The sequence below is a fragment of the Equus caballus genome, chromosome 21 (genome assembly GCF_041296265.1).
Source record: "Equus caballus isolate H_3958 breed thoroughbred chromosome 21, TB-T2T, whole genome shotgun sequence".
Taxonomy (NCBI): Eukaryota; Metazoa; Chordata; class Mammalia; order Perissodactyla; family Equidae; genus Equus; species Equus caballus.
In genome coordinates this window covers 23,635,082-23,657,758 of record NC_091704.1, presented here as the reverse complement: position 1 = coordinate 23,657,758, position 22,677 = coordinate 23,635,082, and the positions used below count along the sequence as shown (strand labels likewise).

The 22,677-nt window shown below is 35.6% G+C and overlaps 1 protein-coding gene across 30 annotated transcripts in view; it reads left to right on the top strand.

The window, feature by feature from the left end:
* RNF180 (ring finger protein 180) overlaps positions 1–22,677 on the top strand; it is a 276,935-nt gene that overhangs the window by 237,699 nt on the left and 16,559 nt on the right. For all 30 annotated transcript variants that reach the window (XM_070246212.1, XM_070246221.1, XM_014734852.3 and 27 more), the window contains one exon: positions 735–860. In XM_070246212.1, the coding sequence (XP_070102313.1) occupies positions 735–860 (126 nt within the window). The remainder of the gene's footprint in view (positions 1–734; positions 861–22,677) is intronic.

Genomic DNA, 22,677 nt, shown 5'->3' with positions numbered 1-22,677 from the left:
GCGTTGGCCTCTGAGAACCTCTCCATTAAACAGTTTGACTCAGATCATGCCTTGCTTTCCGTGGCTCATATGTGGAGACTTTCTACTTTTTAACGTGAATATCATTATGTGTTCTCTCTGATTGGTCTCTGTTTACTTCACATGAATATTTTCTTTTTCTCTTTAACTCATTAGCAAGCTTCTGAGAGGTTGAGGATTTCTTTCTACCTTTTTTAAACTTCCTCGAATCAGCAGCATTAGACTCAGTAAATGCTCAACCCATCATATACAGAATGAAATAAAGAGCTTATGAAGTAAAAAGTTCTAAAAGAGTTTTTCCTTTTCCTTATCACTCTTGAGCTATGAGTTGCACTCTAGCTAGTCTACTGCTGCACCCATAACACATGATTCCCCCTTTTTTTGTCTACCTGTTTATCCCATCTTTTAGTCTGAAGTCTTCTTGAAGGCAAGGACTATGTCTTAGTCATCGCTGTATCCCCCAAATCTGGCTTAGTATCTGATATAAGAGCTACTTGGTAGACGTTTGTTATGTGTGTGGGCATATCAAAGATGCATCAGATGTGAATTTGGGGAGTTATGTTTGCTTGAGTTAAAATGTTGACTCTACTTTTGTCTTCAGTGTCTTAAAGAGATCTGAATTTATTATCAAAATACTACAACAGTCATTTCTCATGTTCTTGCCATTTTACTCAAGTTAATGTTTAAAAATACTATTTTCTTTTGTTTCACCCTAGAACTGAACAATGCTACAAAAACATTCTTTACTAAAGAATATTTGAAAATAAAACAAAGCTTTCAGAAATCCAGCTGTGCAAAATGGCCCCTACCAAGCTGCAGGAAAGCATTGCATCTTTTTGGAGGTAAGGAAACTAATGCAAAAAAAAAAGTCTGGTAACTTTGTTCAAGGTCTCTTTTTAAAGCTGTTTTCTTCCTTCCTTAGAAATGTTAGTGGAAGCATGTTTCTGTATTGATCAATTTTAAGTAAGGATTTTGCTAACTATCTCCTTGCTGAGAGCTACAAGTGTACCTATGAAGACTATACAGTAAGAGTAGAACTGGAGAGAAATTCATGATTAAATTTACTTTGCCTTGCTGTCACTAATGTTTAATATATAGGTAAAGAAATTCATCTCAAAAGTAACAGATCTGACAAAAGCTATATTTGACCAAAGTGCTAGTATTCTTTATAAAGATTCTTAATAATACCTTATCATAAGCTAAGTTTAGTTTTAATATTTTACATTTGTCTGCAAGTTTAGGGCAGGTAGAAAGTGGCAGAGCCTTGGTGTAGAGTGTTTCAGTGGTGTACAATGGACTGGGAATACCAATTTCTGCAATCCAGTCCAACTGGCTGCATGACCACATGCATGAAGAAACCGTCTTTTGTTTCTGTTTTCTGATCTTTAAAATGGGAATAATTATATCTGGCCCACCTAATTAATATAGTTGTTGTAAGGATCAAATGAGGTAATGTGAAAGCACATTCTAAATTATAACTAATTAACACTATATAGATGTAAGGAATTATCAAAATAAGGACATGACAATCTCTAATACCTTTTTCACCTTTAAGACTTTGTTACTGTATAATGATTATACAGTACGGACATAAAATATAATTTCATCTTTTATAAAACCATGATATGTCAGAGCATGAACTACTATGCAGTTTTAGTATTTGCCCCTTTATGCTATTACAGGGTCTGGTTGGAAAAGTTCAGATGTGGGGAACTATGCTTTTCAGAGAACAAGAGGGACTTCTACATAAGAAGACCGATAAAATCAGTACAGCAGTGACATAGACCAAAAGGAGAGAGAAACAGAGCCTATGTAGTTGAGGCAAAAAATAAATTGATGTATGAAATCTCTGAGGTTTCCAAAAAGTTTAAGGACAAATATAACTTTATACAGAGGTTTGAATGAAAAAGTAGTTTAAGGATATTATGTGAGCACGTATTACAGAGTGGTTAGTAACTGTGGAAACTCATTATCTACAGATTTGGTATAGATACATTTAAGATATATCACATTTAGCCCAAAATATAATTTGAAATCAAATGTAAGAAAATCAATCTTACCTAGAGGATTTCATGCCAAAGAAGAGAAAATTTATAATATGAATTATGTGCTTTAAGGTTCCTTGGTATCCTACTTTTTACCTTACACTCAAATTTTGAAAAGAATGAAGCACCTTTCTGATAACCCCACAATTTCCTTCTTTTTGTATTCTGGGGCACTGAAGCTATAATTTAAACAGCTGCTTTTTGTTGTTTCATCTTATCTTTCCTCCCCATAGAAGTTCCATACAACTTGACTTTTTATAAGTTTTTAGAGAGGAGGTTCAAAGTAGCTTTATTACACACCCTAACTTAAGAAATATATTGCTGTCAGGAGCTCAGCTGAGCTGAGCTATCAGGCTCAGCCAAAACTGAAAGAGTTGCGCCTGTAATCACTTGGTGCAGTGGTATTAGCAAGAGACTAAAACCAGAGGAAATGCCTACTGCCCCGTTTCATTCTCCCCTGTGGAGTGGAACACAAGTCCAGGGTCAGGTGGATCAGCACAGATGTGGGGGACTCTCACTGTTGAGGGAGCCCCAAACAAAAGGCACCAGCAGTTTTATGGGCTCTGAGGAGTGTGGGGGGTTTATTTGGGGGGTGGGGTGGCAAATGGGAAGGGCTAGGAGTAGAGAAGTACTGGATACTAATTCAAGTGGAGGAAAGTGTCTTCAAGGTTTTCCCCCCTTCTACCCCTCTAAAGAGATCTCAGCAGAGGCACTTGAAGAAGCTCTCTGCCCAAGGCCTCAGGTAAAGGAGCTAGGAATACAGGGGACTAGGGGGATTAGGGGGACTAGTGATGTAATATGTCAAAAAGCATCACTGGCCAGGGGGCTTGAGACCTTGACAGCAAGGCCTTCAGAGACTGTAATGCACTGGCTCTACATCAAGTCTGCTGGGAGGCGGGCAGGTTTCCCCTGTGAGGCCTGAGAGGTAAAGCCTCTATAATTGCCTGTGGTCGGGCCTGAAAAACCGCACATAGGATTTTAATCACTAACCGGATGTCTCAGTTACCAGTATTACTGAAGCACATTCTGTATGTCCCCTTTGCTTCCTGCTTCCTCTGAATTTTGTATTTCTCATTTCTTTGTAAGAGTATACATATGTTAATTTTGCTTGATTTTGAACTTTTACATGGTAACAATGTATGCATTCTTGTGCAATTGCTTTGTCACTCAGCATTATGTTTCTTGGATTCATCCATTTCAGTAAGTGTAGCCACATTCATTTATTTTTCCTGCTATACTATAGCCCATTATGTAAATAAGGCATGATTTCTTTGTTTTCCTGTTGATGAACAATTGAGTTATCCAGTTTTTTGTTATTATAAGTAGTGCTGCTATAAACATTTTTTTCATATCTCCTGGAACATAAGAGTTCCTCTAGAATAAATGTCAGTAGAAAACAGGTAGGTTCATAACAAAAGAACATCTTTAACTTGATTACCTAAACCAAATCGTTTTCCTAAATGACTGGACTGATTTATCACCAGCTTTGTCTACCACATTTGGTATTTTCAGCCCTTTATATTTCGCCAGCCTGATAGGTATAAAATGGTATCTCATTGGGGTTTTAATTTCAATTTCTCTGATTACTAGTGGGGATTGAACATAGCTTTATATGTGTGTTGGCCATTGAGTTTCTTTATCCTTGAAATTCCTTTGTGAATTTTGTCCATTTTCCTATTGATTGTATTTTTCTTCTTGATTTTTTGAGAGTTTTAAAATACGTTCTGGTGGCTTCTTTTTCTTCTAATTATATGAATGGCAGCTATCTTCTCCCAGTTGTGGTTTGTCTTTTTACTGTATGATGTCTGTTAATGAACTGTAGTTCTTTGTTTTCTCCATTATCTTTCCAGTGTGTATTATTTGCCTTAACAAATTCTTCTCTATCCTCAGGAGCATAAAGATGTTTTTCTCTGTATTTTTCAAGTAGTTTAAAGATCTATGGAACTGATTTGTGTTGTTGTTGTTTTCTGGGTTTGTGGGGTTTTTTGGTTTTTTTTTTTTTTTTTTGCTGTGTTGTAGGTAGGGATCCAATTACTTTTTGGCTTTTTTCCTATTTAATTTTTTCCAACTACCATTTATTGAAAATAATTCATCATTTCCCCACTGATCCACAGTGCTAATCTGTCATCTTTTAAATTTCCATGAGTGTTGATCTATTTCTGAGGTCTTTATTTTGTTCCATTGGTCTCTTTGTCTAATTCTGTGCCAATACCATACTGTCTTAATTACTCAAGGTTTATAATAAGTCTTGTTCTCCCCCTTCAAACTTGTTTTACTGCAAGAGTGTCTTGGCTATTGGGTTTTTTTTTTTTTTTTTTTTGGTACTCTTTGAATTTTAGAATCATCTTGTCAAGTTCCATGAAAAGCTACATTGGACTGAAGAAGGGACGTCCTATTCAATGTATGAGTCAGTTTGGGGAGAATCGACATTTTATAGTAATAACTTTCCCTATCCACTAACTGGTTAATCTCTTTTTTTATGTAGATCTTCTAAATCTTTATTGTCTTATAATGAAATTTTATCATTTTCTTTACAAATGTCTTATACATCTTTTGGTTAGATTTATTACTATGTACTTGCTATGTTGTTGTCCTCTTTTCTTGTTTTCTGAACCTTAAGTGCAGAGAATTGTGCCAGTTCTACTTCTTAATTTATGGCATATCATCATCACTAGTCAGCACATTCATTTCCTTTTATCCCCATATTCTACTTTCCATTATGGTGGGTTTATTTAATATGTATCTTTTTGTTTGTATTCTTATATAAAGTGTATTGTTGTTTTCTGTGCATATATTTTTAATTTATGGAAATGGTCTTGTTATACATTACACTCTTTCTTATCTTTTTCACCTAGCACTAGGCTTTTAGATCCATTCAGGTGGCTATGTGTACCTCTATTCTGTGAGTTCTAGTTAATGCCCTACTAAGGTGTGCATCTACTACATTTATCTATCTATTCATTGACTGGAATCCAGAATACCTCCAGCTCCCTGCCACTACAGGTAACACTAATGAATATCCTAGTATGGACCATGTGAATATTTATTTGACGTATAAACTCAGGAGCAGAATATCTGGGTCACAGAATATGAGTATACTTAACTTGACTGAATAGTGCCAACAGTTCTCCCAAATAACCAGGACAGATACCTATTAACAGTGAATGAGGGTTGGGAAAACTTATAAGTATGAAAAATGACAAGTATTGGCAGAAAATGGGAATTAGGAATCCTTGTTATTGTTTTAATTTTCATATCTGATCTCTAATAGTTTGTGATCCCTTCAAATGCTTGTTAGTCTTTTGGAGCCTCTTTTGTAACAGCTTTCCTCATTTTTCTAAGGGGCTTTCTGCCCTTATTCATTTCCCAGAATTTTTTGTATATTCTAGATATCCCCTGTCAGCTTTAGACATTATGAATTTCTTATACCATTTTATCATCTATATGTTGTTTGCCCATGGTATCCTTCATTGAAAGAAATTTTTAACTTTGATGTAATTAAACACACCTTATTTTTGCCTTATCATTGTGCTTTGAAGTTTTGTTTAATAAGTTCTTTCCCATTCCCAGGTTGCAAGAATTTCCTCTTAGATTTTTTTTTATATTAACTGTATAGTTTTACCTTTCTCATTTGGGTCTTTATCTAGAATCTACCTCTTATGTTGTGTTATAGAGAGTTCATGCCTATCTCTCTTCAAATAATAGTACTTTTCTGAATATTTATTATACAGTGATGCTGGGTCTTTAAAACTATTCCCTGATGTTGTACAGAAATGTAATTGTGAGATATTGATCTCACATTTTGCAACTTTAGTAAATTATCTTACGTCTAATTATTTAAGAGTTTGGGGGGCTTTCAATGAAGACAATAATATCTGTCTTATCTATAAAGACAGTTTTATATCTTTCAATCTAATACATATACTTTTTTCTCTTTTTTCTTGGTGTACTTTCTGAGCTAGGACTTCTGTTTGATTTTGAATAGAAAAAGTGATAGCAGTATCTCTGATTTTAAAAGGAATACTTTTTTTTTTTTGATGAGGAAGATTTTCCCTGAGCTAACATCTGTGCCAATCATCCTCTATTTTGCATGTGGGATGCCACCACAGCATGGCTTGATGAGCAATGTATAGGTCTGTGCCCGAGATCCAAACCCACACACCCGGGGTTGCCAAAGCACAGCAGGCGAACTCAACCACTACACCACCAGGCTGGCCCGAGGAATGCTTTTAGTACTTAATATTGAGTAAATTGTTGCTCAGTGTTTTAGGTAGATACCCTTTATCAGGTTTTAAGAAAGTTTCCAGTTTGCTAATAGTTTTTTCTTGAATGGATTTTTAATTTTGTGAATTTTTTCCAGCATTTCTTGAAATGATCATAATGACTTTACTTCATCAATCTGTTAATCCTCTGAATTATATTAATAGATCATAATAGATTTTCTAATGTTAAACTGCTGTTGTATTCCTGGAATAAACTCAACTTGATCATTTTTGTGCATTGCTGTATTTGGCTTGCTAGTACTTTGTTTGGGATTTTTACATCTATATCTATGAGTAAGATTGCCTCTATGTTTCCTTTTTACATGCTGTCTTTGTTTTGTCAATTTCTTCTTTAGTCAGTTTATGTAATTTATCTTTTTGCCAGGAATTTCTTCATTTTGTCTGTTTTAAATTTGTTCACAAAAAGTTGTTTCTATCTTTTCATCTGTCCTGCATCTATGGTTATGTTCTCTTTGTGTTCTTAATATTATTTACCCATACCCTTGTTTTTTTCTTGATCTTGCTAGATATTTGTCAATTTTATCATTCTTTTTAAATAACCAATTTTTTAAATTGACTCTTTTGTATCTTTACTTTCTATTGCATTAATTTCTGATCTTTATTAAATTCTTAATGCTACTCTCTTTGGATTTATTCTATCCTTTTTATGCCATATTAAGGTGGCTTTCTAGGTCATTAAATTTTATCCTTTCTACTTTTTAAAAATTATTATTTAAGGCCATAAATTTTCCTCTCAGTAATTTTATACATTACATGTATTATTTTTGTATTCTTCATTTCTAATTATTTTTCATAAGAATAAACCACATTTAGTTAGATATTAATTGAATCATCTTGATTAAAAATAATAAAATTAGGATCATATTTGAAAACTGAGATCTGTGATTCCCACAGTTATACCACAGTACTCAAGATATCATGCCATCCATGCCATGTTAATTGTTACCCTAAGAAAAGTTTGTTTTCACCTTAGTTTTCTAAGATTGGTCGAAGGAAGTAAGATGGGAAGGGGGATCCCATAGGAAAGAATAGACATTCCCATACATGCCTTTGGCTCCACAAAATTAGTGTTCTTTCCAGGAAAACAAAACAAAACATTTTAACATAGCTTTAGATTTTCTAACCAATGAAGCTAATATAAACTCTTCTTGAATTCATTCAGCCATAAAGCTAGCTCACACTTACCTAGAATAGACTTGTTCCTTTTCACCCTACCAAGTAGTGTCTTGGAGATATTGATAAGTAAGCAGACATATTTTAACTTTTTTCTTCTTACAGATACATATTTTATATATAAAATGGGTAATGTGAAAAGGAATGGAAATATTCTAGATAAATATGTTCTAGCACTTTACATCTCTTATCATGTACTAGTTGCACTGATGACTTGTCAGTCTTAGTTTTTTCCCCAGAAATATCTACCGTTTCTAGGCATTGCATCCTCAGTTTATCAGTATCCACTTGACATGATTTCCAGTCATGCCATGTTAGTCACTTCCCTAAGCAACCGAAACCAATTTTACGTGTGTGTGTGTGTGTGTGTGTGTGTAAAGCTACCTAGCTAAGAGGTTTTACTAAGATCTTTTTGCCAAAAAAAAAAAAGTTCCACGTTATTGATTTTTTTTTCCTATACATACTCAAATTAAAGAAATGGAAAAAAATTATAATTTAAAATCCATGTCCTAATTTTTCTGCCTGTAATAAAAGCATAAGACTGAAATGCAGATGCCTGAGATATGTTTATGACAAATCCATCCATTTCTTGTAAAAGCCTTGGGAATTGTTTTATTTGGTCATTAGTGTGTCTGAAGGTGTTAGATTGATTCTGCAAGTTTAAACTTGCCCAGTATAAATGAAGGAATATCCACATGAAAAAGAATGCTTGTCTCTAATAGAAGACAAAACAGTATATACTCAAACAGCAGGAGTTTGAAGATAACCCAGAAATCTCCCTTCTGAGAAAGTTAGAGGTAAGTCAGAGAGATTTTAAAACATGCTGTAGACTTTGTGCTGCCTTTGAACAGAAAGTGCATTAACCTTTACATTTCCTCTGAAACTGGAATGATTTTGTTCACAAGACAATTTTTTGAAAGGACGTATGAATTCTAAGGTGTCTTTTTCTTTCTATTTATTTTCCAGTGACAGAATCAGGCCCTGTTTTTGCCTTAGGGTTTACTTATGAGTTTAAAATTTATTTCAGAAGCTGACCCAGTTAAAAGCCCTATGTTATCATAAACTACTTGAAAAGCAAGTAGTTACATGCAGTCCCACTAAAAATGTAAAATTATAGATTCTCAAGAGTTAGAAAGGACACGTAATATAACTTCTCCAACTAATATAAGAACAGCCTCAACAATCACCCTCGGAAATGGACTTCTGGACTCTGCTTTGCTTATCGCATGTAATGGTAGGGAGCTCACTACCTAAAAAAAGTGTCTATTTTAACAACTTTATCAGACAAATTTCTATGTTGAATGAAATCTGCCTTCTTACAGTTTCCTTTTATTGGTTCAAGTCTGTTTTAATCTTCCTCCATGTGACTGTTCTTTGAATATATGAAGACACATTTGATGTTCTCTGCAGGTCTTTATTCCGTACACAAAATAATCCATATTCCTTCAACTGTTTCTCATGGAACTTAGTTTCTAGGTCCTGGTTGCCTGTTTCAGAAATACTGCAGGGCTGGAAACCATGTCAATTAGACACTGACAGAATAAACTGAAGATATATGCCTAGAAATGGTAAATATTTCAGGGGAAAACACTAAGATTGAGAGAGTCAGCAGTGCAACTAGTACCTGATAAGAGATATAAAGTGCTAGCTCACATTTATTTAGAATGTTTCCATTCCTTTTCACATGACCCAGTGTTATTCTGGTGTTGGGTCACTGAACCCATGGTCTCTCTCTAAGGCTGAATAGTTCAGTTGAGCAATGGACTCAAAATTAAGACACCTTTTGCATCTATATTATGGATGCAATGAATTATAATACAAATTGTACATTTCGTTCAAATATTGCCATTTCATAACTATTTTTAAAATTACCAGCAGTTTTATTCTCTCCCTCTCCTTTTCTCCCTCTCTCTCTCACACACACACAAATTCCATCCCTCTCAATGTTTCTCATATATAGATGTTGCTTATGTATCCATATGAAGTTGAATGTTAGTAGGAAATGCTACCTTCAGTTACAGACAGTTGAATATATAACATAAATGTATACATATGCACATATATTTAAGACCTACCTGCTGACCACAGGACCTCTGAAATTAGCACTGGAAACAAATTCTCATGGCGGGAGAGGTTCATTCACCTGACCTTGGCCCTGAGCTCACAGTTTTAATACTATGCTTTCCTTAATACTAATGCTTTCCCTAACTGGAGGGAAGTATCTACTTTACTCTGCATGGATCATTCATGCAATAAAAAATTAAGAGACATGCAAAGGTTAGAAAAATGTGACCAATAATCAAGAGAGGAAGCATAAAATAGAAGCAGATCCCCCAAATGATCTAGATGTTGGAGTTAGCAGACTAGGACTTTGAAATAACTATTAGAAAAAAAAATAATGAAAATAGAGAAAAAGATGGGCAAAATAGTTGTAAGGGTGGACCATGTCAATAGAAAATGAAAGCTATAAAAAAGAATAAAATTGACACTGAGGCTTGACAATCACTGGGCCATATATTATTAGTGGCTGGGTCTCTTTGTTCAAAGTCACTGCCTTGGAGTGACATGACCTGTTTTCCTTCCACTTCTACTTCCTATACTCAAGCACAATAGGTGCACTTGCACCTCCTCTGTTGAACCCAAGCAGGGCCTTTTTTAGTCAATCCATTGTCCTCATTCTCTTCTGCCTTTTGTAGGTTGAATGATAGAAACTTGCCATACTTCTGTGAGTTCTACTTCATTCATGCAACTGGGCTAATTGAGTAAGTGGTTTGAAAATTCAGTCTGCAGGCTTAATTTTACCTCTTAACTCTGTACGTGGATCCCGAGATGAAGACTACAGGAGGGAACAAGAAACCCTTTATTCTTTAAGCCAGTTTACCATAAGCCTTGGATTTTTGAAATTACCTTATGATTGACTATACTAACGATGCAGTGTTTTGTTTCTCATTTGGCTAGTGGTCCATTCTCCTGCATCTAGATGATATAGTTTGCAAGGTTACTGTACTCATCTTCAGCTTACAGATCCCTAAGAAGTTTCTGGCCTACCTCCTCACAGAGGATTATCCACCTGAGCTCACCTCCTAGACTCTTCCAAGTTAGGAAAGCGATGAGAGCTTTGAAGTCAGGAATGCCACACTGCACAGCTCCGGGAAGCACCTTTTATGTAGTTGTCTCTGTGAGGGGTGCTCTTTGGAGTTCTGCAGTGCACAGCATAAGTGCACATATACAATCACTCTGCATCTTGTCTCTTTTCCTGATAAACAGGGATGTATTTACAGTTTGGCTGCTTGGCCCTGAGGACAGTCTCTCCTTTGGGAAAGATAAATGTATCCACCAGAGTATTTCAGGCCTCCATGCATAACTTTATCAGGAAGCAGTATAATAACCCCAATATTTATACAAGAGAAAAATAAAGTAACAGGAAAGTGCTCATTAAATAAAATAAATTTAAAATTTATTAATTATAGATAGATGGAAGAGATGCAATCTATAGTCTTAGTAATTGTGTAATGAAATTTTCTTCAATGGTCCAATATAAATGATTTGAAAACTAGAATTTCTATTTAAAGTCTGAGTCACTTCCAACCAAGAACACTCATAACACCTGTCATGACAGATGCAAAAAGAACAAATTATAAACAATTTGCTTTTCCTCATATAAGTTAAAGATTGGATAATTACCAGACATTACTCATGTTACTGACCAAAAGCCCTCCATTGTTCATAAGCCATTATTTTAAATGTACATAAATCTTATAAATTTATTTTAGACTCAAAAGAATCCTTAAGTTATGAAAGGAATTTTTGTTTTGATTTTTTTTTGCAGACTATGATTATATTTGCACAGTTAATATATTTTTCTAAATGACATAAAATAACCAGCTTCTAGGGAGATTACAGTTTGCATCATTTTTCTTTAAGGAATGTAAAATGTTAACCACTCAGACTCATTTCATTCATCAAGTGAGCATTTAGCTTGGTGATACTAATAAAAAGATAAAGAACTTCCAAGAAGGATGACCTTCAGTATTCATAATCTTTATCTAGGATTTCAGGAATTGGGCTTCCTAAAATGGAGCAACTACAAATAAGATGATTATTATGAAATAGCACTTTCATCTCATCTTGGAAAATTCCAAGATCCTCAACCTACATCAACAGATGAAAAAAAAATTTTTTTTGCATGAGGGAAGAGAAGAGCTAAGGTTTTGTTTTGTTTTGTTGGGGTTTTTTTGCCATTTTTTTTATGAGGAAGATTGGCCGTGAGCTAACATCTGTTGCCAATCTTCCTCTTTTTGCTTGAGGAAGATTGCCCCTGAGCTAACATCTGCACCAGTTTTCCTCTATTTTCTATGTGGGATGCTGCCACAGCATGACTTGACAAGTAGTGTATAGGTCAGCACCTGGGATCTGAACCTGTGCAACCTGGCCCACCAAAGTGGAGCATGCAAACTTAGCCACTACGCCACTGGGCCAGCCCCTTGTTTTGCTTTTAGAAGCAAAATAGTTTTGGGTCTTAGTTTCTGTTCTTTCACACTCTGACCTTGAATTAATCCCAGTACTCTGGCTATATCTCAGACCAATGAGAATCTCTCGAGATGGGTCCCAAACATAAGTAGTATTTAAAGCTCCCCAGGGGGTTCCAATGTGCAGCCAAAGTACCAAGGTTAGAATACATTGCTGTAGAAGCTGCTAGGACTTGTGACTCTATAGCAGAACAGAATTGTGGACTCAGAATGGAAAGGTACCTTGAAAGGTCCTTTTAGTTATACTCTGACTTCCAGGCAGTAACATACCTGAATTATTATGAATAATGAATTAATCAGATGGAATACAGTGCTATAAATAAAGGAGATGAATGAAATTTGTCTTACACTGAAATGAAGTTATACTGCCATAGTATAGTGACACTTTAATGGTGCATGGGAATTGTCCATTTAGATAGCAAGTACAAATTTAATTGAAACTACAGAGCAAATTTAAGAAACCTGCAAGTAATTGCACAAATTAGAGTTTAGCCAATATGCTGAGAACACCTCTCTGGGGAAAATGCTATAAGATATGGGAGACCACAAAGTGTTTAGTATTTCCATATTGTATCCAAAGCACTAAATATATTTGCCTGTTTTTTCATCTGTAAGAAAAAATTACTGTTAGAAGAGGAAAGTGAGTTAAAATGGTTATCAAGGTAGTCTCAAGAGAGAAAAAGAAGTTCCAATAAAAAGGTAACAAGTATCTGGGGAAGAGAGAAGGGCCAGTCCCAAATTCTTTCCTTTGGGTCCATGAGGAGTATGCTAGTGATCTTAAGATATGCTTGAAAGTTCTAGACATTTTTTGCCAACTGTCAGAGCTACTGCCATGATTTACCATACCATAGCTGTAGTTGCATCTTTCATCTTTACAGTGCACATGAAGTGAAAGGACTTATTTATTATGACTTAAAACAAGTGAATATGAAATGAGATATATACCCACAAATTTAACAGCTATTACAGTATTCACTCATTAAAATTAATAGGATAATATGAAAATGTTTTGATGTTTCCAGATTTGTAATTTGCTATTGAAAACTTGCAAACAGCAGAACAGATTAAAACTTCAAATCTTTACCTTTACCAGTATCAGGCCTGTGATATAATTAAGCAAAGCAGCTTAAGATATTTAAAATAGAAAAACTTCATAACTGTGCTGACAATGAAATGGTTTTTAATAGCAAAGTCCTACTCTACTTACGTATTTTAACTTTTCTAAGACTGTATTGTAATAATTCAAGGTTTTGTTGAGGAATTTTAGATATTACTGTTTTATGAACTATTCTTTTGGTAATACAATAGAGGTGCTACTCTATTATATTATCACTTAAAATATAGGGCTGGGCTGGTGATGTAATGGTTAGGTTCACACGCCCACTTCGGTGGCCTGGAATTCGTGGTTCGGATCCTGGGCACGGACCTACACACTGCTCACCAAGCTATGCTATGATGGCGTCCCACATACGAAATGGAGGAAGATTGGCGTAAATGTTAGCTCAGGGACAATGTTCCTCAGGTAAAAAGAAGAAGATTGGCAACAAATGTTAGCTTAGGACCAATCTTCCTCAGCAAAACAAAAAATTATATATATATGTATATATATACAGCCTACTGCATTTCTGATGGACTGAAATATTTTATAGGAAGATTGGATATAATAAAGGTTATATATAAATTATAGATTTTATAGTGTAATCTGAAAATACAATCTATCTGAAAACATTGTTTCAATTCCATTAATTTTTTCTTCAATACTGCGTTTAAATATCCTTTTTCCTAAAATAGCAATGAAAGAAAACAATAATATATGGCACAGGGCCGCTTTTTCTTTTGTTACGTTTTCCTGGTCTGAGAAAGTGAAAGGCCATAAGGATAATTTCTCAAAGTATTCCAAAGAGAATTTAAAAGAGACAGTTTAAGTGACTAGAAACCTTGAGTTCTCTCTGAAATATATATATTATGCTTTTAAGATATTTTATTCTACATTCCTTATGTGGTAAGTCTTAAGACTTCACACAGAACCAAAAAACATAAGGTTAAGAGTTCACTTTTAAAAGAATTTGTAGAAACAACTGGTGGCCAAATATGAGGCTTTTCAGGCTGATTTGATAATATGACTTCCTGTCTTATGGATGCTGATTTGTCAGGAATACTAGCAGAGCTTTGAAAGGATAAAATGAATCTGAAGTAATAGTGCTTTCTTTTTTTAACTCTCAAGAGGAAAATAATATCTCAAGCAGATAAAATTCTTTTTCCTGGGGCCAGCCCCATGGCCGAGTGGTTAAGTTTGTGCACTCTGCTGCAGCGGCCCAGGGTTTTGCTGGTTCGGATCCTGGACGCAGACATGGCACCACTCATCAGGCCATATTGAGGTGGCATCCCACATGCCACAACTAGAAGGACCCACAACTAAAATATATAACTATGTACTGGGGGGTTTGGGGGAGAAAAAGCAGAAAGAAAAGAAAAATTAAAAAAAAGAAGATTGGCAACAGTTGTTAGCTCAGGTGCCAATCTAAAAAAAAAAAAAATGCCTTTTCCTAAATTGAGTTGTCATTAAATTACTGGAGTCTGACTTTTCTGAACAACATTTCCTATCAGGATGATCTTCAAAATACTTAACAACCAGTGACATAAAATCTCTATATAAATCAAAAATTAGAAAGTATATTCCTTTCATTCACTTAAATGACTACACATATTTATAAAATTGATTAGCAAATGATGTAACTCACAGCATAAATTATTCACCAAATTATTCTAATAATTTCTATTTGTATGCTTAGAAATGATACGAATGATTTTTTTATTCAATATAGATTGCTACTTAAATGATGCCCTGTCTGGGCCATGATCTGACAAGGTAGGTTTATCTAATAACAAACTTTAGTTACAAATTTAACCACCTGTAGGTCATTTTCTTAATTCCTTATTTGGTTTCAAAAAGTTAAAATTGTTAAATAAGTGACCCCTGCAGTGTTTCTCAAAAGGACTCTATTGGTCTTTTGGCCGGACAGTTCATCGTCGTATTAGACTAACCCAGCACTGCTGAACATTTAGCAGACCTGACCAGCAGTAGACCCCCCATTTATTGTAGCAAATAAAAATGCTCCCATATATTTATAAATGTCTCCCAACGTCACCCCATGAAGGTTATGAATTGATTTAAAGATTAAGGAAGGTTGCTCATTCCTTTTTTCTTTTTTCCCCCAGCTTTAGTATAAATGACAACAAAAAAATTCTAAGATATTTAAAGTGTACAATGTGATACTTTGATGTATGTATACATTGTGAAAGGATTCCCCCCTAAGTTAATTAACATAACCATCACCTCACATGTTTACCTTCTTTTTGGAGAGAACATTTAAGTTGTACTCTCTTAGCAAGTTTCAGTTATGCTACAGGGTTATCAACTATAATCACCATGTTATACATTACATCCTCAGATTTTATTCACCTTATAACTTAAAGTTTTTACCCTTTTATCAGCTTCTCCCTATTTCCACCATCCCTCAGCCCCTGGCAACCACTTTTCTACTCTCTGTTTCTATGAGGGTTTTTTGGTTTGTTTTGTTTGTTTTTAGATTCCACAAATAACTGATAGCATGCAGTATTTCTTTCTCTGTTTCTGTCTGGCTCATTTCACTTAGCATACTGCTTTCCAGGTTCATACATGCCGTAAGAGACAGGATTTACTTCTTTTTTAAGGCTGAATAGTATTCCGTTATATATATACATACACATATATGTATTTATATACACAAACCACCTTTTCTTCATCCATTTTTCTGTCGACAGGTAGTTTTCATATGTTGGCTTTTGTGATAATGCTGCAGTGAACAGGGGAATGCAGATATTTCTATGAGATAATGATTTCATTTCCTTTGGATATACACCCAGAGATAGGATTGCTGGATGATATGGTAGTTCTATTGTTCATTTCTTGAGGAGACTCCATCCTGTTTCCCAGAGTGGCTGTACCAGTTGACATTCCGAAGAACAGCATATATGGGTTCTCTTTTCATATCCTTGCCAGCATTTGTTATCACTTGTATTTTCCATAATAGCCATGCTAACAGCTGTGAGGTGATATCTCATTGTGGTTTTGACTTGCGTTGCCCTGATAATTAGGGATGTTGAGCATCTTTTCATGTACTTGTTGGCCATTTGCATGTCTTTCTTGGAAAAATATCTATTCAGGTCCTTTGCCCAATTTTTAGTTGGGCTATTTGTGTTTTTGCTATTAAGTTGTATGAGTTTCTTGTTTTTTGGATATTAACTCCTTATTGGATATGTGGTTTGCAAATATTTTCTCCCAATCCGTAGGTTGCCTTTTCATTTTATTGATGGTTTCCTTTGATGAGCAGAAGCTTTTAGTTTGATGTCATCCCACTTGTTTCTTTGTGCTTTTGTTGCCTTTGCTTTTCATGTCAAATCCAAAAAATCACTGCCAAGGTCATTGTCAAGGAGCTTACTTGCTACATTTTTTTCTAGAGTTTTATGGTTTCAGGGGTTAAGGTCAAATCTTTAAACCATTTTGAGTTGATTTTTGTGAGTCGTGTAAGATAGGGGTCCAGTTTCATTCTTTTGCTTGTGACAGTCCAGTTTTCCCAGCACCATTTATTGAAGAGACTATCCTTTCCCCATTGTATATTCTTGGCTCCTTTGTTGAAAATTAATTGACCATACATACATAGGTTTATTACTGGGCTCTTTATTCTGTTCCGTCGATCTATGTGTCTGTTTTTATGCCAATACCATACTGTTTTGATTACTATAGTTTAAAGTTTGAGATCAGGAAGTGTGATGCCTCCAGCTTGGTTCTTCTTTCTCAAGATTGCTTTGGCTATTTGGGGTCTTTTGTGGTCTATACAAATTTTAGGATTACTTTTTCTATTTCTGTGAAAAATGCCAATGGAATTTTGAAAAGGATTGCATTGAATTTATAGATCACTTTGCGTAGGATAGACATTTAACAATATTAACTCTTCTCATCCATGAACAGGAACTATCATCTCTTTTATTTGTGTTGCCTTCTATTTCTTTCATCAATGTCTTATAGTTTCAGTGTACAACTCCTTCACCTCCTTGATTAAATTTATTCCAAAGTATTATATTCTTTTCAATTCTATTGTAAATAGGATTTTCTTAATGTCTTCCTTATTGTTTGTTGTTGGTGTATGCAAATGCAACTAATTTTCATATATTGATTTTGTCTCTTGCATCTACTGAATTTGTTGATTAGATCCAGGAGGTTTTTAGGGGAGTCCTTAGGATTTTCTATGTATAATATCGTGTCATCTGCAGAGAAAATTTTACTTCTTTCTTTCTCATTTGGATGTCTTGTATTTCTTTTTTCTTGCCTAATTGTTCTGGCTAGGAATTCCAAACTATGTTGAATAAAAGTGGCAAGAGTGGGCATCCTTATCTTATCCTTGTTCTTAGAGGGAAAGCTTTCAGCTTTTCACTGTTAAGTATGATGTTACCTGTGGGCTTGTCATATATATGACATTTATTATGATGAGATATATTCCCTTTAACCCGGTTTGCTGAGAGTTATTATCATGCAGGGATGTTGAATTTTGTCAAATGCTTTATCTGCATTTATTGAGATGATCATGTGATTTTTATCTTTCATTTTGTAGTGTGGCATATTACATTGATTGATTTATGGATGTTGGACCATTCTTTCATGCCTGGAGTAAATCAGACTTGCTCATGGTGTGTGATCCTTTTTATGTGCTGTTGAATTCAGTTTGCTAATATTTTGTTGAGAAGTTTTGCATCTATGTTTGTCAGGGATATTGGCCCATAATTTTCTTTTCTTGTAGTGTCCTTGTCTGGCTTTGGTATCAGAGTAATTCTGGCCTCATAAAATGAGTTTGGAAGAGTTTCCTCCTCTTCAGCTTTTGGACGAATTTGAGAAGGCTTGGTATTACTTCTCCTTTAAGTGTTGGTAGAATTCACCAGTGAAGCCATTTGGTCCTGGACTTTGCTTTGATGGGAGGTTTTTGATTACTGATTCGATCTTCTTACTAGTAATTGGTCTTTTCAGATTTTCTGTTTCTTCATGATTCAGTCTTGGTAGGTTGTATGTCTAGGAATTTATACATGTTATCTAGATTGTCCAATTTGTTGGCATATAATTGTTCACAGTAGTTTCCTACAATCATTTGTATTTGTGTGGTATCAGTTATAGTGTCTCCTCTTTCATTTATAATTTTAGTTTTTGAGTCCCCTGTCTTTTTTTCTTGGTAAGTCTAGTTAAAGATTTATCTATTTCCTCTCAAAAAAATAGCTCTTGGTTTCATTGATCTCTTCTATGTCTTTTTAGTCACTATTTCATTTATTTCAACTCTGATCTTTGTTACTTCCTTCTTTCTACTGACTTTGGGTCTATTTTGTTCTCTTTTTAGTTACCCTCTTTGAGATGTAAAGTTAGGTTATTTGCTATCTTTCTTTCTTAACGTAGGCATTTATCACTATAAACTTCCCCCTTAGAACTGCTTTTGCAGCATCTCATAAGTTTTGATATGTTGTGTTTCCATTTTCATTTGCCTCAAGATAATTTCTTGTTTCTCTTTGATTACTTCTTTGACCGCTTGGTTGTTCAGGAGCATGTTATTTAATCTCCACGTATTTGTTAATTTTCCAGTTTTCTTCTTTTAATTGATTTCTAATTTCATACCATTGTGGTCCAAAAAGATACTTGATATGATTTCAGTCTTATTAAATTTATTAAAACTTGTTTTGTGCCCCAACATATGATCTATCTTGGAGAATGTTCCCTATGCATTTAAAAAAATGTGTATTCTGCTGGTTTTGGATAGAATGACATGTATATATGTCTTACGTGTATCTGGTCTAATGTGTTGTTGAAGTCCAGTGTTTCCTAATTGATTTTCTGTCTGGATCATCTATCCCTTGTTGAAAGTGGGGTATTAAAGTCACCTGCTATTCTTAGGTCACTGTATATTTTTCCCTCCGATCTGTTAATGTTTGCTTTATATATTTAGGTCTTCCTATGATGGGTGCATAAATATTTATGAAGGTTATATCCTCATGATGAATGTACCCCTTTGTCATTGTATAATGACCTTGTCTCTTGATACACTCTTTGGCTTAAAGTCTATTTTGTCTGATGTAAATATAGGTACCCTTGCTTTTTTTTCATTTGCATAGAATATCTTTTTTATCCCTTCACTTTCAACCTATGTGTGTCCTCAAAGTCAAAGTGAGTCTCTTGTAGATAGCATATAGTTGGAGCTTGTTTTTTATCCATTCAGCCACTCTATCTTGTTGAATGAAGAATTTAGTCCATTTACATTTAAAGTAAATATTGATAAGTATGAACTTATTATTGCCATTTTGTTGTTTTCTGTTTGTCTTGTTCCTTTATTCCTCTCTTTCTCTCTTCCTTTGCAGTTTGATGATTTTCTGTAGTAGTATGCTCTGAATCCTTTGTTTTTGTCTTTGGATATCTATTACAGGCTTTTGTTTGGTGATTACCATGAGGCTTACATAAAACTTCTTGTATTTATAACAGTGTATTTTACCTTTATAAAGTCTTTTACCTTTATTCTAGAGTTATAAGTGATTTATTCACCCCATTACAACATTAGAGTATTCTGAATTTAACTACATATTTACCTTTAACAGTGAAATTTATAGTTTTATATTATCCTCTTACTAATTAGTGTCCTTTCATTTTAGCTTGAAGAACACCTTTTAACATTTCTCTAAGTCTGGTGTAGTGGTGATGAAATCCTTCAGCTTTTCTTTGGGAAAGTTTTCCTCTCTCCTTCAATTATGAAAAACATCTCTGCTGGGTAAATTGTGAAAAACAGCTCTGCTGAGTATTATGGTTGGCAGGGTTTTTTTCTTTCAAGATTTTTAATATATCATCTCTCTACTTTGTGGCCTGCTATGTGCTGAAAATCTGCTTATAGTCGTATTAGGGTTCCTTTGTATATAGCAAGTTGCCTTTCTCTTGCTTCCTTTAAGATTCTCTCCTTGTCTTTAACTTTTGACAATTTAATTATAATGCCTCTGGCATAGGTCTTTTAGGATTCCTCTTATTTGTAACTATCTGGGCTTCCTGGATCTGGATATCTGTTTTTCCCCCCAGGTTAAGGAAGTTTTCAGCCATTATTTCTTTGAATAAGCTTCCTGCCCCTTTGTCTCTCTCTTCTCCTTCTGGGACTCTTTTAATGCATATATTGGTCCATTTTATGGTGGCCCATAAGTCCCTTAAGGTATCTCTATGCTTTTTCATTCTTTTTTCTATTTACTCCTCTATTTGGATAAATTCCACAGCCCTGTCTTCTAGTTCACTGATCCTTTCTTCCACTTGATCTAGTCTGATTGAATTCCTCTACTGATTTTTTTCTTTTTTTAAGTGAGGAAGATTGTCCCTAAGCTAACATCCATTGCCAATCATTATCTTTTTGCTTGAGGAATATTGTCCCTGAGCTAAAATCTGTGCCAATCTTCCTTTATTTTGTATGTTGGATGCTGCTACAGCATGGCTTGATGAGTGGTGTGTAGGTTCACAACTGGGATCCAAACCCACGAATCCCAGGCAGCTGAGGTGGAGCATGCAAACTTAACCACTATGCCACCAGGACAGCCCCTGAATTTTTTTAGCTCAATTATTGATTCTGCTTCTGTGATTTCTGTTTGGTACTTTAAAAAGTATTTTCTGTCTCTTTGTTGAAATTCTTATTTTGTTCATGCATTGCTCTCCTAACCTCCTTGAGCCTCTTTATGTCCATTATTTTGACCTCTCTATCAGGTAAATCACTTATTTCCTTTTTATTGTGATCTGTTTATGTAGATTTATCTTGTTTTTTTTTTTTTTTTTTGGAACACATTTGTCTATTTCTTCATTTTCCTTGACTCTGTGCTGGTTTCTGTACATTAGATGAGATGAACCTCATCAATCAGCCCAACCCAAGTACCTATTGTCTCCCAAAGTTTTGTGATTGTCCATGCCTCCTTCTTATTCTTAGTAGCCCTTGGTAGTTGAGAGTATGCCAAGACCCATCAGTGTCCCAAAGGATTGGATCACAGGCAACATATAGATGCAGGCTGGTTAGAAGCTGGACCCTCAAGCAGCAGCTGGCAAAGTATGTAGTTAAGCTCCTTTGAGGGAGAAACTGGGAAATTGGCACTCTTCTCTCCTCCCTCTTGCTGGGCCCAGGTTTATAGCCATGAGGGGTGGAGAGGTGCTCCTGTGCCCACTGAGGACTGTTTCTTTCTTTATCACAGTCCTATGAGACTTGTGAATGCAAGCCCCACTGAGTATTAGAGCCAGGCGATCTGGAGACCTATCCTTTGGTGGCATCCACAAAAGCTGGGGCACCAGATGTGTGTACAGGCTTCTTCTAGGGAGATATTGGAAACTTATTGTCATTCTTGGAGCAGTCTAGAGGGAGAAGGTGGGAGAGGTGTCCACCAACATCCCTAGTCTCTGGGGAGGCTAGTAGCCAGCCTCTAGATGCCTACCAAATTAGAAGCCTGGCTCGCAGATGCAGCTTTTAAAGTATACAGAGAAACCTCTTTCAGGGAAAGACTGGCATATGGGCTATTTTTCCTGCTCTGTCAGCACTGAGCCCTGGTAGGATAGCTCTTTAGGAATTGCTTCTTTGTTTGCCACAATCCTGTGGGACTTGTGAATGGAAGCCCCTTTGGCTATCAGAGCTAGGATCTAAGGACCCATACCTTGGATGGCCACAATAAAATCTAGGATGCAGATGTGTATACAGCCTCCTCTGAGTGGAAGCTGACAACTTGGAGTGGGCTGTACAGAGAAAGTGGGAGAGGTGTCCACTGGCTTCCCCAGTCTCTAGGGAGGATCTTAGGCAGCCCCTAGTACCTGCTAAATTAGACACCTGGTCTGAGTCAGCAGCTTTTAAAGTATGCAGATAAACCTCTTTCAGGGAAAGACTGGGACATGGGCAATTTTACCTGATCCTTCTGTGCTGAGCCCTGAGGGGATAGCCACAGAAGTGCTTGCGTGCTTATTAAGAATTGCTTCTTTGTTTACTATAGTCTTGTAGGTCTTGTGAACACAAGTCCTGTTGGGTGTTAGAGCTAGGTTTTTGGGGAGTCTCTGATGAGACTCTTAAATGTTGGGGTGGTAGATGTAGGGATCAAACTCTTTGCTCCTCAGGGAGAAACTGGGAATTGGGGGTTCCCTCCCAGTTGTACGGCACTGTGCCAGGGGTGGAGTTTATAGAAAGAGTGTGTCTCAGCCTTTCCTAAGCATTTCCATGTGGGTATGTTCTCACTCATCTGAAGTGTAGGAGTCACTCAGCTAGTTTCTGGAAGACAATACTCCAAGCAAATGGCAAGGAAAAGAAACCATATGTTGCCATACTTATATCAGACAAAGCAGACTTCAATATTAAAAAAAGCAATGAGAGACAAAGAGGGGCACTATATAAAGATAAAAGGGACATTCCACCAGGAGGATATAGCACATATGAATATATACGCACCTAACACAGGAGCACCAAAGTACATCAAGCAACTATTAACAAACCTAAGGGGAGACATTAAGAGCAACACGATAATAGTAGGGGAACTTAACATCCCACTTACATCAATGGATATATCATC